Source organism: Triplophysa rosa, linkage group LG15 (genome assembly GCF_024868665.1).
Source record: "Triplophysa rosa linkage group LG15, Trosa_1v2, whole genome shotgun sequence".
Lineage (NCBI taxonomy): Eukaryota > Metazoa > Chordata > Actinopteri > Cypriniformes > Nemacheilidae > Triplophysa > Triplophysa rosa.
Window position 1 is genome coordinate 16,040,266 of NC_079904.1, and position 15,263 is coordinate 16,055,528.

Here is a 15,263-nt window from a genome sequence, read left to right on the forward strand (position 1 = left end):
TTGATGGTTACTGTTGTTATAATGTTGTCAGAATGCCTGTTGTTTAGTATCGTTTATTTGTTTTTGTTGTACAATGAAATTTACATTTCTGAACTGCTGCATGTTTCATGTTTAAATTATTCAGTGAAAAAATAAAGCTTTTAACATTTCACAGCTGTCCATTGTTTCTGTATTTTAGGTGTTAAGAACATAAAATTATTAATCTAAATGATCTTATATTTTATCATGGGGTAAACTAGACTTTTTTGGTAGAAATAACAAAAATGTGTTAGTAAAAACAACTTAAAATTGTGAGTCACACCAACCGAAAAAATTAAGCAAAATCCCTTGCTGGGAATAGGGTTAGGGTTACTCAAAAATTTAAACAATGCCTACTAAAGAATTTAAGGTAATGCTGCTTAAAATTTCATGTAGAACTGGCTTAAAAAATTGGTCGCAAAAATGATGCACTATATTTTTAAGTAACTTCAGCGTAATTTTTTTTCAGTGTGGTTTGCGCATCAGTGCGTTGTTGTTTCATGTTGTGTTGTGAGCTGGGTTTTGTGGGCCGCTCCTGCCGAAGAAGTCCAGGGCCACTTTTTACTCCCAGTCTGCCCCTGGGTAAAGGTTTATAGTGCCTGAAATAAACACCAGAATAGAAAGGGGAAAAAATGATTAGGATGCACGGGGAAAAATGTAACTCAATCCAGTTTCTGCATATTGTACTGTAGCTCATCTGATAGCAGAACCAAGGTCATGAGTTTCAGTCCAAGGCAACACACAAACCGATAAAATGTACATATCACACTGTAAATTGCAGTTGATAAAAGTGTCTATCCAATGCATAAATATAGGAAACCAAATACACACTATAATAACTTATCCCAAAGCATTGGGCTGACAATGTTTGCTGTAGTAAAATGGAAACACTGTGACAAGGGGAATGAACTCGTTATAACATTCACTACCATTGTTGAAAATATGCCAGTATTTGGGGTCATCGTTAAACAGCATATATATTTATCAAAAACATTCATTAAGACCGAGCCAAGCGTGGAACATGAAAATTTACATTTTCTTTCAGAAATATGTGGGGGCCAAGTTAAAGATCCAGTGTATAAAATTTAGCGGCATCTAGCGGTGAGGTTGCAAATTGCAACCAATGGCTCACTCCACCCCTCCCCTTCGAAGCACGACAGAGGCTGACACAGAACAAAGATGTCGTCACGTTTTCTATTCTTTGCAGAAGGAGATAACGTGTTTACAAAACGCGCTCTGTAGAGCAGTTTCCCCAAGCCACGGTGTATGTAGATAGAAATAGCTCATTCTAAGGTAATAAAAACAACGCTTCATTACGTAAGGTCTTTATACACATCTGAACACATAGTTATGTATATTATAATGCATTTCTGTTAACAGATCCTCCAAAAAATGACACATTGGCCATTTAAGTGTAAAACTTTTGATGTTTCAGCTGCCAAGGGCAACCAGATGATGTCTGAAGAGTGCAGTTTTATTTTCCAAGAACTTGTGTTTAATAAGATTTGTGCAATAGCGCTTTCAACTCGGCAGATCAGTCACCACAAACGGCGAAGGGTTTTGGTTGGAGTTTCAGGGTTACAACATTTTACAGACTTTAGACCAAGTGGTCATGGTCTTGCAGCCAAACCTTGCACACTGTAAAAGCACGATACGCCAGGTACACTGAATACTGTATCTGTCAAAAACAAACAAATAAATAAAAACACAATAATAAATACGACTAAAAACCACAATACTTGTGTTAATAGTTCTATTATGTAACTATATTAATGCATAACTAAGCAACTGATGCTCGGTATACTAAGCAAAAATATCTAAAGTAGATTATTTTTCCAAAAACAAACCAAACAATAATTCATAAAATAGCAACAGGCAGTCAGGTTCTTGGTTATTGGTTACATTTTATTCTATGTACAGTAATTTGTTATAAATATAATACATCATTTTCTCAGAAAAGCAGTCATGTAGATTTAAATAACAGATCATTGGAGTGGAGAGATGACAGAGCAAGAACTGAGGTGGTGGGACACGTTTGGTTGTAGAAAATTTAAATTCGTCCAGTGAAAACATCACAGCCCACTCACACACAGATGCACAAACAAAAATGTACCCTCACACAGGCAGTGACTTTTCTCCTCTTGGTGTCACAGTTCCGTAGTCTCTGCTGTTAGGGCAACACGGATTTTGCCATTTTTTTATTGGGTTACGAACATTAAGATGGCTCCTTACCGGACTACACCGATTCCACTGACTTCTCATAAGGTCACAGAAATTCCACTTAAGTCCTCATTAGCACACAATACGTAGTCCTTTAAGAACCTGAGATGATATCAGGTTGCGGCATTTAATTTTGCCAGATTTAGGAACTGCAGAGATGTTTTTCGTTACTGTGGCAACAGAGCAAAGTGGAGAACCGTGAGACAGACAGCAGGGCAGTATGAGGCAGATGCATAGCCAATTCAATGTACATGACAACATATGTGGGCAAATCATCAAGTTCTAAAAGCAAAAATATTACATAAAAGAGAAACCCTCGGCTGATACATGTTTGAAATAAAGATAAACTAAGATGGGGGAAAAAAGATCCAGTCACACTTTAGACACACGATTCGTTGCCTTAAGACGAAACACCTAGAAGAGTCCGTTTGTGTTTACCTCACCATCGCAGGTCTTACGAGCACATCGGATGCAGTGTTAAGTTGAAATATTTGTGTATTTTTCAATTACTTTAGATTAGTTTTAGCAAGAAGTACAAAATCTTGGAGTCCGCTTTTGATATTTAGCTGTGCCAAGCTTTAAAGAATGTTGAGGAAATGTTGGATCAAAGTTAGAGAAACGTTGAGTTACTCAAACGCCGTTGATGATAATGAGGGCAGGCATGGCACTCTGCTGGCTGGTCTCACACATAGCGCTGGTCTGTGCCAACTTGGCGAAGACACGAGGTGTGCCCAAGTTATAAACTCCAGCCTGGAAGAAGCATGCTTTCAAGGAAAGCCGGTACACCTCTTGTGCCTGCAGTTGTAACTTATATTGGGTTTGGCCCAGCCAGGTGAAAGAACCGTGCACCTCCAATGACTCTGGGCTGAGAAAGACAAGAACAGATCAAATGTAAACACGCATGTACAGATAAGTACAAATTTAGATTTTGCCCAAACCATAGATGTACCTGGTGGTTTTGTGTCGCAGATCAATGATGATGTCTACCTGAGCCAAGGAACAGTTGGACAACGTCAGGGTAACTGGTACCATACATAAACTGTGGAAGAGAAATTATTTTAGGCACAGAAAGTCTTTGCCGCTTAAGTTAGGGTTCTAGACCAAAGCCTTGACATTTTGAGACATTTCTCTACGTGATACTTTGTGCCCTCCACGGAAGTAAACCAAATAAAATGAACTTTATTCTGCAGGTCTAACGTCTCTTCATAACCCTGAATTTTCACCCAAAAGATATTTTGGATTCTTGTCATGTCAAACCTGTACGACTTCCTTTGTTCTGCAGAACACAAAGGAAGATATTTTGAAGAATGTTGGTAACCGAACCACGGCGGTACCCATTTACTCCTTTTGCATAGACACAAAACCAATGCAAGTCAATGGTAACCGCCATCGTTCGCTTACCAACAATCTTCAAAATATCTTCTTTTGTGTTCTGCCAAAGAAAGAAAGTCATACCTATCCCTTTAAGTGTTACGAGTCGTTCCTCTCCTCTTCTTCTTCGAAACCTTTTTGAAGCTTTAGCTTTTTTAGGATAAAGTTTGTTCGTCTCTTGAACACCACTTAATCTCTGTGTTTGTTTCACGTCTCTAACCGCGCAAAATAATTGAGCAAAGTTATTTGTGTTCGCACACCAACACCAGACAATGAGTGATGGCGCACTTAAGAGTCCACATCTTCACCTAATACAGTTTATCTCCATCTTTCACTCTTTCCCACAGACACACCTACTTTCCCCGCATCACTGCAAAACTAGGCCAGTCTAGCGTTCCTGTGTCGCATGAGAATATGGCTGTATGAGTCTTATCGCCTCGGAAACACAGCTGGTGGATTTTGGCTAACCAATTTCTGTCTCTTTGAGGATTTCAAAAGTGCTTGTTTGCCTTGTGCTTTACCTCTTTAGTGGAAAGGGATGATCATAAGACTCGGGATAGTGAAGACAGGTCTTTATGAGGTGGGAAAGCTGCTCCAGCGAGGGCTTGCTTATAGGGGGCGGGACGTCTGGCTTGAACTTCAAAAGCACCATCTCCTGAGTCTCCTAATTGACGAAAAACATCAGTCGCAATCAATCTGAAAGCATCGGGGAAACGTTTCAACAAAAGCTCTGAAAGGAAATCTTGTATTCAGAGGGGTGTGAAGTGTTACTAAGTGTGCGCACACGGGTAAAAGACCGAACGGAGACTGTGAGACAGAATGAACGCAAAAGGGAGAAAAGCACGTGCTCACGTGAGCTTTCTATAAAAAGACTTTGACATCAACGTGTGCTGCGATTCCCTCATGTGTGGGACTTCCTCTGGGGTGAATGAGCGTTGCTATTCAACGGCGTGCAGACAGAGATGTCAGACCAGATTCAAGTCCAAAACAAAGAGAGTCAGGAGGAAAATGAATGAAAGATCACAGAGCAGAAGAACAAATGAAAATGAATGAATGAGGAGCTTAAACGCTAAGAATATGTTTGGTGAATTCCAGAAAAGTCTTAATGACGTCGCTTTCTTTTTTAACCCTCATATGTCCAAATTTGCTGTTTTTCAGGAAATGGAAAAAACACTGTACTTTTTAAATGATTACATACTGTGTTGTCAAAGTTGACAAGCACTTTGCGAAACCCAGTGACAAACATAAAGGGTGATTAATAATAATGATTTATGGCAACAACAAAAACAGTCACAAAATATGGAGATACAAGGTTTCAGAAGGACAGCAGCGATATACAGAATTTTGAAGGAAATGTCCACAAAAAAAAGACTCATTGAGTGCTTTTACATGCATAAAATAAACGGATATCTATCAAAACTCAGCTTATAAAAGACACCTGTTTTCATATGTTTACATGCATATCAATAAACCCGCTACACAGAAAACCGCGTTTACATGGAGGTTTGAGACTTGACGGGTCTCTCGCGTGCAGTGACGTCACCATCGTTAGTCTGTCTAGTAATAAAAAAATGCTTCGGGAAATCGTTCAGAAGCTGTTTTTTATATCTCTTCTCATGTCCTGTACATGCAAATGCAACAATAGTTTTTCATTTTGCCGTTTCTAAGTCAACTGCATGATTCGAGAGCTGACTTTTATGCATTATTTTACTGTTACTTCCGTTTTGGACTTTTACTATTGTGCTGTCAGACATGCGCACATAAACAAAACGGAGAGATAACTGGTAAAGGTGTTTACATGCAGCACGAAATCAGAGTAATGGGCAAAAAACTACCTCTGCCGAGCGAGTTTTGCTTATGCCATTTATGAGCTTTCCCCGATAAAAGAAAAATGTTTTACGCATTTACATGACCTTATTATCAGCTTATTAAGCATAATTGGAGTAAGACTGTGCATGTAAATGCACTCAATGACTACTTTTTCATGGACAACAATATTCCAATATTAACACGATTAAGACAATACTCTGAATAAGAATGTACCATGTAGACAGAGCTTTTTTATTACCTTAATCCGTCCAAAGTCATAATCGTAGTAAACACAAATCGAATTAAGAGGTGTGGAGTATTCCTATTTCAGTCGCATCGTCGAAGTGCAGTATAGACATGTACACATCTTAATCGCATTATTACCGGTGTGTAGGACTTTTTGCGGCACTTTGCGACAGGATACACACACGGCAGTGGTGAACCGTTTGACGGCAAACAAAAGAGCATGGCTTCAAAGCTTGTTTTCCGAACAGGAAACAAGGATAATATTATCAATTATTAAAGAAATTGAAATTATGAAGTGCAGGAATGGCGTTCTGAAGGGAACGTTGGATAGTGTCGCGTGGGGACGTAAAATGACGCATGCCGTATAATAACGTATAATCGATCTATGTACTATAACATGTAAAACGGGAATGCTGCTGTGGAACACAAAAGAAGATATTTTGAGAAATGTCACACTGGTTTTGTGTTCATACAATGGATGTTAATAGGGTCCAATGTCGTTTGGTTACCTATGTTCTTCAAAATATCTTCTACTGTGCTTTGCAAGAGAAAGAGAGTTAAACACGTTTGGAATGACATGGCGTCGATTTTTAATTTTGGGGTGAAGGCTCACTTTAATGCACAATATTGTGCTTAGCGTCACACTTGTATCCATGTGCCACAGATACGCATTTAGATGTACAGTTGTCAAACCACCAGGGAACAGTCACTATCACCCACACAGAACTCTCAGATTCCTTCACCTTGCTAACAGCCCATATTAAATCCTTGCGAAACACACACGCACATGCACAGACGCACTCCCACATAGTCCTGCTTTCTTAGCTTATGTTCATCATTGCAGAGCTATATCAGCAAGATTATAATAATAATGTTGCACAGTAAACAAATAACAGGTAAATACATTACGTATACATATTTCAATCTACAGATAAATATGTTGGCAGATGGATCGTCTGAAGGTCAAAGCCTGCCTCTTTGATATCTGGGGTTCCCTGAGCGTTTAAAGTGCTTCTGGATGCATCCATCTTCATAAAGAGCTCTCAAAGTCATTTTGTTCTTTTGCTCGGTCTCATATGGAGAAAACAGAGACAAATTCAGAAAAGACTTTGGGCTTTAGAGATGATTGTGTGTTGAGTATTTTAGTTTGCATTCAAGGGCTGTGATAGCTCTTTTTTATCACAGGGTTTAGGGAACATAACTGTAAAACTGAGGTGTGTCATACAACCAAATGTATTGTTATAGCGGCGAGGTTGCAATTGCAACCAATAGCCCTTTTCATACAGCAATGCTGGTAAAATTACTGGTTAAGTCATTTTGGTAAATTTATGGTAAATAACGGAATTCGACGGAATTCTGTCAATTTACCAGTAAGACAACGTTCACACAGCTGTCTCAAAACACCAGTAATATGAAGCGGACAGTGTTGGGTAAGATACTCTCAAAAAGTAATTAATTACTAGTTACTAATTACATATTCAATAGTGTAATTAGATTACTGTACAAATTACTGTCTCCAAAAAGTATTTAGTTACTTATTACTTTCTATATCCTACATCAACCTTGATTAGTTAAGTGATTCAAGGATAGACATGAAAGGGCTCTTTTAATTCATTCAAATAAATAATATTAAACTACATAAAGTACTCTTATTAACTGACCTAAGTATTACAAATGTGAGAATTATACATTAAAGCACAGATTTTAAAGTTAGACTTTGAATTTTGATGTCAATTCCACTATTGCACACACATACATTACACAAAGTATTTAGTTTAATTACATCAAAAGTAACTAATTAAATTACAGAAAAAATAAGAGTAACCCTTACTTTACTTTTTCAAGGGAAAAGTAATTAAATTACAGTAACTAATTACTTAGTAACCAGTTACACCCAACACTGGAAGCGGAGGTTTCTTTATAAATAGCTACAACCGGATTTATGTTTGAAAATATGTGCGATTTTATATCCGAACGAACTGTGTTGTTGACACTTGGATCATACACTTGCTCTTAACCAAGTACACTGCACCGTGCTGCTCACGTGCGTTGTAGATGTAGACAGTTTACGGTTAGTCACTTCGTGTAGTTACGGTAACAAAGATCTGCGCAATGCGCATGAGTGACAAGAAGACGGAGGGTGAGAACTAACGTGAGATGAGAGAACTGCTTCGCCAGCTTCTGTTCATTATTTTTTCTTGTTTTGTTTCTGTAACCGAAGTTGGAGACCTTTTATGTTTTGTCGCTAAAATCTGCATGTATGCTGATGATTGTGACGATGCTCAAGCAGCCTTATTAAACTCGAGGGAAGTATAACAGCTTTTGCTTCGTGTCAGTCCTTTTCTCTGGTCATTTTATTACTTTTTTCTCTATACATCCCAACTTTGTGTTACAACAGGGATATAAAAAGCTTAAAAACTGACCTGAACTGTATGAGGACAAATGCAGAGACGCGAGGAAAAACTGAAGGCAGAAACAGTAATGTTCATACATAAAGATACACAGAATGTGCGCGAGGGACGTTTGGCGAATACATGAAAAACTTGTTTAGCACTGTTTTGAACAACTTCAGTGCAGAAATGTGAAGGGATACACAGCGCAGATTGTCACGTCATTTGCGTTAGAGTGTTGTGAATGGCCTAAAGCAGTCAGCGCGTCATGAGTTGTACGTGCTCTTACCGGTAATCCTCCTTCATTCACACAGCGCCTCGTCCTGTTAATTTGCCAGTAATCTTACAACTCCTATTATTGGTAAATCGGGAGTACTGATTTACCGGAAAGGTTCCGTTCACACACAATTTGCTAACTGCAATTTTCTGGCAATTTATACCAGTAAAGACTGTGTGAAAGGGGCTATTGGCTCAGTCCACCTCTCCCCCCTCACTTTTGAAGCAATACGATGGCTGACACTGCACTAAGATGTCGTCACGTTTTCGCTTCTTTGAAATGCGCTCTGTAGAGCAGTTTGTCCGTTTAGGGCTACTGTAGAAACAACATGGTGAATTCCATGTAAGGGGACCCGTGATGTATGAAGATAGAAATAACTAAAAACATCACCCTTAATTATATAAGGTCTTTATACACCTCTGAAGACATAGTTATGTATATTATATTGCATTTCTGTCAATAAATCCTCCCCAAACAGTTCAGAGCTTAATGAGTTTGTGTACATATTACATATACAAAACATCAATTCGTGACTGATTTAATTACTTCATTACTGCATGTTCTAAATGACCGAATACACTGTATATATTTACTTACATACTTATATTTATATACCACACACCTCATTTCTATTACTGTCTAGTTTGTTACCTAGTGGCGTATGAAACAGAACTTCTGCACAAAGAAAGGGAGTGCAACCAATTACCTCCATAAAGTTGCCAAACACTTTGCATAAACAAAATCATACAATCATACACTAACAAGAACTCATATAACACATAAGCAACTGCACAGCTAGGCCCTGGCAACAACCCAGAGGACCCTTGCATTGGCATTGTTTTAAGTGGCAAGCATTTTAATGGTAATTTTTCTAATTCTTTGCCAAAAATGCAGCAGAAATGACAAACTGAGATGTTTACACATGACCTACCCTTTGTGATTAAAATAACTCTCTATTATTCAGCCGTTCATCGCCGTGTGAGAGACATTTCCAACAATGCAGTTCGCTAGCTTTTAGGCTTTAACAAAGTATCCAGGTATCCACTCTCAACAATCATCTTCAAGGTTCATCCTTGCTTGCCCTGTATACACTAAAGAATATTCCTTCAATCCTTCTTGAAAAGATAGAGTCAAGCACTGTTACCTACACAGCAAGGTCAAAAGACCAAAATGTTTTCTTTCCCCATTATTCACAGTTTTCATTCAAAGTGCTACAAAAGAATCAAGGTTCTGACGACACAAAGAATGTGAAACAACTTGCAATGAGAAGGTCAAAAATTCTCAATTGTTTTGTCCATTATTAGTGCTACACTGAGAGATGTACATAGAATTCCATTAAAACCTGACTGTTTCTCTTTGGTCTTAAAAGGACAGTTCAGGAGCGGCCCAAGCCTTTACGGGACCCTAAGCAGAATTTTATTTGGGGATACCCCTGTGCCCCCATTACAATCGAATATTGTCAATGTTAGATTATTTGCACGCACACTTTAAACCTAACACACCCAATTCTATTACCTCTTTTGGGATGTAGGAATGTCATAATAACAAAAACTCATAAACCTTGCATTACAAGTGTATTGAGATTGTCAAAACATTTGATAATTTCATTACTTCCAATTTTAGGTAACCTGTCTCTTTACATCTTGAGCACAGACCATTGTTCAATGCATTTAACTATTTGTAAAGATTTATTTTTTTAAATCATTTTTATTTTATTTGAACCACAACCTATAGACACCCTTTTAAAGCCACACAGCCCTTGATGATGATTTAATCTTTATTGTTTTATTTAGTGTATTTACTTGATAACCATCAAATTAATTTAGCTACAATATGCACATAATTATTCTTAATCTTATCCCGATAATTATAAATTACTTGAATCACGTAAATTACATATTTTTCATCTAAATCAGCATTTTGTCGTTTGCATCAGTGAGTACTGTCGGATGTTCAACATTTCTATCTTTAAACACTGAACAGTTGTCAAATATTGAATGTTTTAGTCGCTTACAGTATGTTGTGTGTTGCACAGCACTCTTTCAAATTTAAAACTGAAGCGTCTTGCAGAACCAGCTGAATATGTGACAGTAGCTCTTCTTTGATTTGATTGGTCACTGCTCGGCTTTGTAACCAGTAACTCCCGCCTTCTTTCATTTGACTGGCCACCTCACTTATTTTGATATTGCAATGTTGCGTTTAGTCTGTAATTTCACAAATTTTGAAACACAACACAGAAAAAATTGTGGGTACGGCCCTACATAAGAAAATAGATACGTGTCGTGAATTTATCACAAAAAAGCTGTAACTTCATGTGCTATTGGGGGCCCTTAGTGGCAGCAGGGCCCTAAGCAGCCACTTAGCTCGCTTATAGGGAGGGCCGGCTCTGGGACAGTTCACCCAAAATGAAAATTCTCTCTTCATTTACTCACCCTTGAGTTGTTCCAAATCTGTATAAATGTCTTAGTTCTGATGAACGCAGAAAATATATTTGGAAGAATGTTTGTAAGCATACAGTTCTTGGCCACCATTTACTACCATACACATATGACATAAATGACAATGGTAGTCAATAGTGCCCCAGAACTGTTTGCTTTCCTACATTCTTCCAAATATAATGTTCTGTGTTCATGAGCACAAAAACATTTATACAGATTTGGAGCAACTTGAGGGTGAGTAAATGAAGACAAAATCGTTGAAGAAATACGTAAAGTGTATCTAGTTTTATTCATCTATACATGTATAGTCTAACGTGACCTATCTTGGCTACTTACATTCAAAATATCAATTGTTTTTCCTCAAAAAATGTATCGTTTCGCTTCAATAGACGTTTATTAACCGCCTGGAGTCACATGGATTAGTTTAATGACGGATATACAGTTACATATACATATACATGCACTTTTTGGAGCTTCCTAAAATCGTATTCTCTCCAATGCCATTACCAAGCTTGGAAAAGAAAGAACATCTTTCAAAATTTCTCAAATTGTGTCCGACTAAAGAAGTCACATACACACATGAACGTAACTATTCCTTTAACCTCTGTATGCAAAGGAAAAGACATCTCAGGCGATCAATAAAAAACAAAAAAAATATGATTTGCTCTTACATTAATTATCAATTTTACATTAAACCAATTCATTATATTCTTATCAATGGTGCATATCGCTGGTGTCCTTCTGTAATTTGTATTTTATGCCATAAATGATTATTATTAGTCACCCTTTATGTTTGTCACTGGGTTTTGCAAATATCTAACCAATAAAAAGTATTAATAAGTGCTCGTCAACTTTGACAACACAGTATGTAATCATTTAAAAAGTAATGCTTTTTTGCTTTTTAGATGATACATTTATATAATTTACATTTGCCTTGCATGTTCAATGCATTGGGATTGGCGTTTAGGTATGTTTGGACGCAGCATAATTTGTAAAGTGTAAGGATTTTTGAACAGAGCAACAGTGTATGTGTTGTACCTCTTTCTGTGAGAGTGAGCAGACCTCTTTGCCAATGGTTTGTAGTGCAACGTGAAGCTGTCCCTCTAAAATAAGCTGCTTGTTATCCTCCACAACATATGCCTACAACAAAAGCATCATGTGATTTAAACAAGGTAACACTTAAAAGCTACATTACCCAAAAATGAAAATTCTGTCATCATTTACACACCCTCAGATTGTTCCAAACCTGTATCAATTTATTTGTTCTGCTGAACACACAGGGAGATATCTGGAAGAATGTCAAATCTCATCCCCAATTGACTCCTATAGTATTTATTTTCTCTACTATGGCAGTAAATGTTGGGTGAGATCTGACATTCTTCGAAATTTCATCCTGTGTGTTCAGCAAAACAACGAAATCCATACAGGTTTGGAACAATGAGTAAATGATGACAGAATTTTCTTTTTTGGGTGAAGTATCCCTTTAACTCGAATAACAAAATAAGCGCCACCATTTCAACCACAATAAAACACCTAAAAAAGAACATCTAAAAGAGCAATGGTGTTAATGGTGTTTTAATACATGATTTAAATCTTAAAGCATAATCAACATTACCAGATTTTATTTCACTAGAATATTATCATGACAAGTTGAAAGAAAGTTAGAATGAAAACCATGATGGGTTTTTCAGCGTTTCTGTGACAGTCACTGATTCACAATGGACAATCTACCACATGACACAATGGTCTGAAATTTCTGCCAATTTGTGCGACAAAAAGATCCAAATCTTTGGCAAAAAGATGAATATTATTAAATATTATGAAGTAAAAATCATTTTCTCAATTCATCATATAATGGAAGCTTACAAGCATGGCCATGTTTAACCTTGTGGTACTATTTACCCACCTCTGACCGAAAATTTTTACATTTAGAAATTGTTACTTTTTTTTACAAAACTTTTGTGGTACTTGCTATGTAGACACAAAATTCGAAAAGGCTAAATGGTCCTAAAAAGTAATTTTTACTCCTGACTGCCAAAGGAAATGAATGGCAAAATATTTGATGAAACTAGTATACCGAATAGAAACAAATCTATAATAATTATTGTATAAATATTACATAAAACCATAAAATTTCACTTAAAATCTTAAATGTTAAAGAAAAAATATTATTAATAGGGCTATCAAACAATTAAATTGCATTCAGAATAAACGTTTGTGATTACATAATATATGTCTGTGTACTCTGCATATTAATTTTGTGTTTATAAACACGCACGCACGCACACATATTTAGGAAATATTTACATGTATTTATTTATATTTACCAATAATTTAAATGACATATAAATGTTGACTAATTTTGATTTTTTTCTTAAATATATGCATGTATTTGTATGTGTTTATAAATACAAAATTAATATGCACAGTTCACATACATATATTATGTCAGAACAAACTTTTATTCCGGATGCAATATATTACGATTAATCATTTGACAGCCCTAATTATTAAACAAAAAATCACATTGATTTTACTGGAATGAAATTGCTCAAGCCACAACCATTTCATTAGTCTACCTTCCACAGGACGATGATGTCCAGCTCTACTTCGCTGCATTTTCTGATGATACTCGTCACGCCATCCTCATTCGCGTTATGTGGCGTGAGGCTATGTCTCCGCATTTGATTAGCACTGCCTGTGGACACGCCCCCTCTCCTGGGTTCAGAGGGTAAACTCCTTCGGAAAAAGAAGTCAGCGCATGGAGTGGTAGAGCTGACGATCTAAAGAAAAGAGAAAATTGACAGAAGACCAAAGTCAATGTTTGTTTCGTGGTATCAAGGACTTTGCGCTTAATAGTAGTGACATCACAATGTCTTTCTTACTTGCTCATTGCCAAGGTTAAGGTCGGCAAAGGTGTATTTTTCTATGGCACCTGAGGTAGCTTAAGGATTAAGAGGAAAACATGATCAGTATGGGAGTAGTTGACAACATATAAAATGTAATATTATCATAATTACTACAAATCATGATTAAAATGCTGTTTTATATAGACAGGAAAGCAAACAGTTTGCTGCATTTTGATTGGTCGAGATTACAGGTGCTGGTCATATAATTAGAATATCATCAAAAAGTTGATTTATTTCACTAATTCCATTCAAAAAGTGAAACTTGTATATTATATTCATTCATTACACACAGACTGATATATTTCAAATGTTTATTTCTTTTAATTTGATGATTATAACTGACAACTAATGAAAATCCCAAATTCAGTATCTCAGAAAATTAGAATATTACTTAAGACCAATACAAAGAAAGGATTTTTAGAAATCTTGGCCAACTGAAAAGTATGAACATGAAAAGTATGAGCATGTACAGCACTCAATACTTAGTTGGGGCTCCTTTTGCCTGAATTACTGCAGCAATGCGGCGTGGCATGGAGTCGATCAGTCTGTGGCACTGCTCAGGTGTTATGAGAGCCCAGGTTGCTCTGATAGTGGCCTTCAGCTCTTCTGCATTGTTGGGTCTGGCATATCGCATCTTCCTCTTCACAATACCCCATAGATTTTCTATGGGGTTAAGGTCAGGCGAGTTTGCTGGCCAATTAAGAACAGGGATACCATGGTCCTTAAACCAGGTACTGGTAGCTTTGGCACTGTGTGCAGGTGCCAAGTCCTGTTGGAAAATGAAATCTGCATCTCCATAAAGTTGGTCAGCAACAGGCAGCATCAGAAGCGTCTCGCCTGGGCTAAAGACAAAAAGGACTGGACTGCTGCTGAGTGGTCCAAAGTTATGTTCTCTGATGAAAGTAAATTTTGCATTTCCTTTGGAAATCAGGGTCCCAGAGTCTGGAGGAAGAGAGGAGAGGCACAGAATCCACGTTGCTTGAGGTCCAGTGTAAAGTTTCCACAGTCAGTGATGGTTTGGGGTGCCATGTCATCTGCTGGTGTTGGTCCACTGTGTTTTCTGAGGTCCAAGGTCAACGCAGCCGTATACCAGGAAGTTTTAGAGCACTTCATGCTTCCTGCTGCTGACCAACTTTATGGAGATGCAGATTTCATTTTCCAACAGGACTTGGCACCTGCACACAGTGCCAAAGCTACCAGTACCTGGTTTAAGGACCATGGTATCCCTGTTCTTAATTGGCCAGCAAACTCGCCTGACCTTAACCCCATAGAAAATCTATGGGGTATTGTGAAGAGGAAGATGCGATATGCCAGACCCAACAATGCAGAAGAGCTGAAGGCCACTATCAGAGCAACCTGGCCTCTCATAACACCTGAGCAGTGCCACAGACTGATCGACTCCATGCCACGCCGCATTGCTGCAGTAATTCAGGCAAAAGGAGCCCCAACTAAGTATTGAGTGCTGTACATGCTCATACTTTTCATGTTCATACTTTTCAGTTGGCCAAGATTTCTAAAAATCCTTTCTTTGTATTGGTCTTAAGTAATATTCTAATTTTCTGAGATACTGAATTTGGGATTTTCA

At 37.5% G+C, this 15,263-nt stretch overlaps 1 protein-coding gene across 5 annotated transcripts in view; it reads right to left on the bottom strand.

The window, feature by feature from the left end:
* Positions 1 to 1,902: 1,902 nt before the first annotated feature.
* The window catches only part of trappc8 (trafficking protein particle complex subunit 8), a 63,792-nt gene continuing 50,431 nt past the window's right edge, over positions 1,903 to 15,263 (bottom strand). For all 5 annotated transcript variants that reach the window (XM_057352673.1, XM_057352670.1, XM_057352671.1 and 2 more), the window contains 6 exons: positions 13,655 to 13,713; positions 13,349 to 13,552; positions 11,808 to 11,909; positions 4,131 to 4,273; positions 3,188 to 3,277; positions 1,903 to 3,103 (listed from right to left, as the gene is read on the bottom strand). In XM_057352673.1, the coding sequence (XP_057208656.1) occupies positions 2,869 to 3,103; positions 3,188 to 3,277; positions 4,131 to 4,273; positions 11,808 to 11,909; positions 13,349 to 13,552; positions 13,655 to 13,713 (833 nt within the window). In that variant the 3' untranslated portion in view covers positions 1,903 to 2,868. The remainder of the gene's footprint in view (positions 3,104 to 3,187; positions 3,278 to 4,130; positions 4,274 to 11,807; positions 11,910 to 13,348; positions 13,553 to 13,654; positions 13,714 to 15,263) is intronic.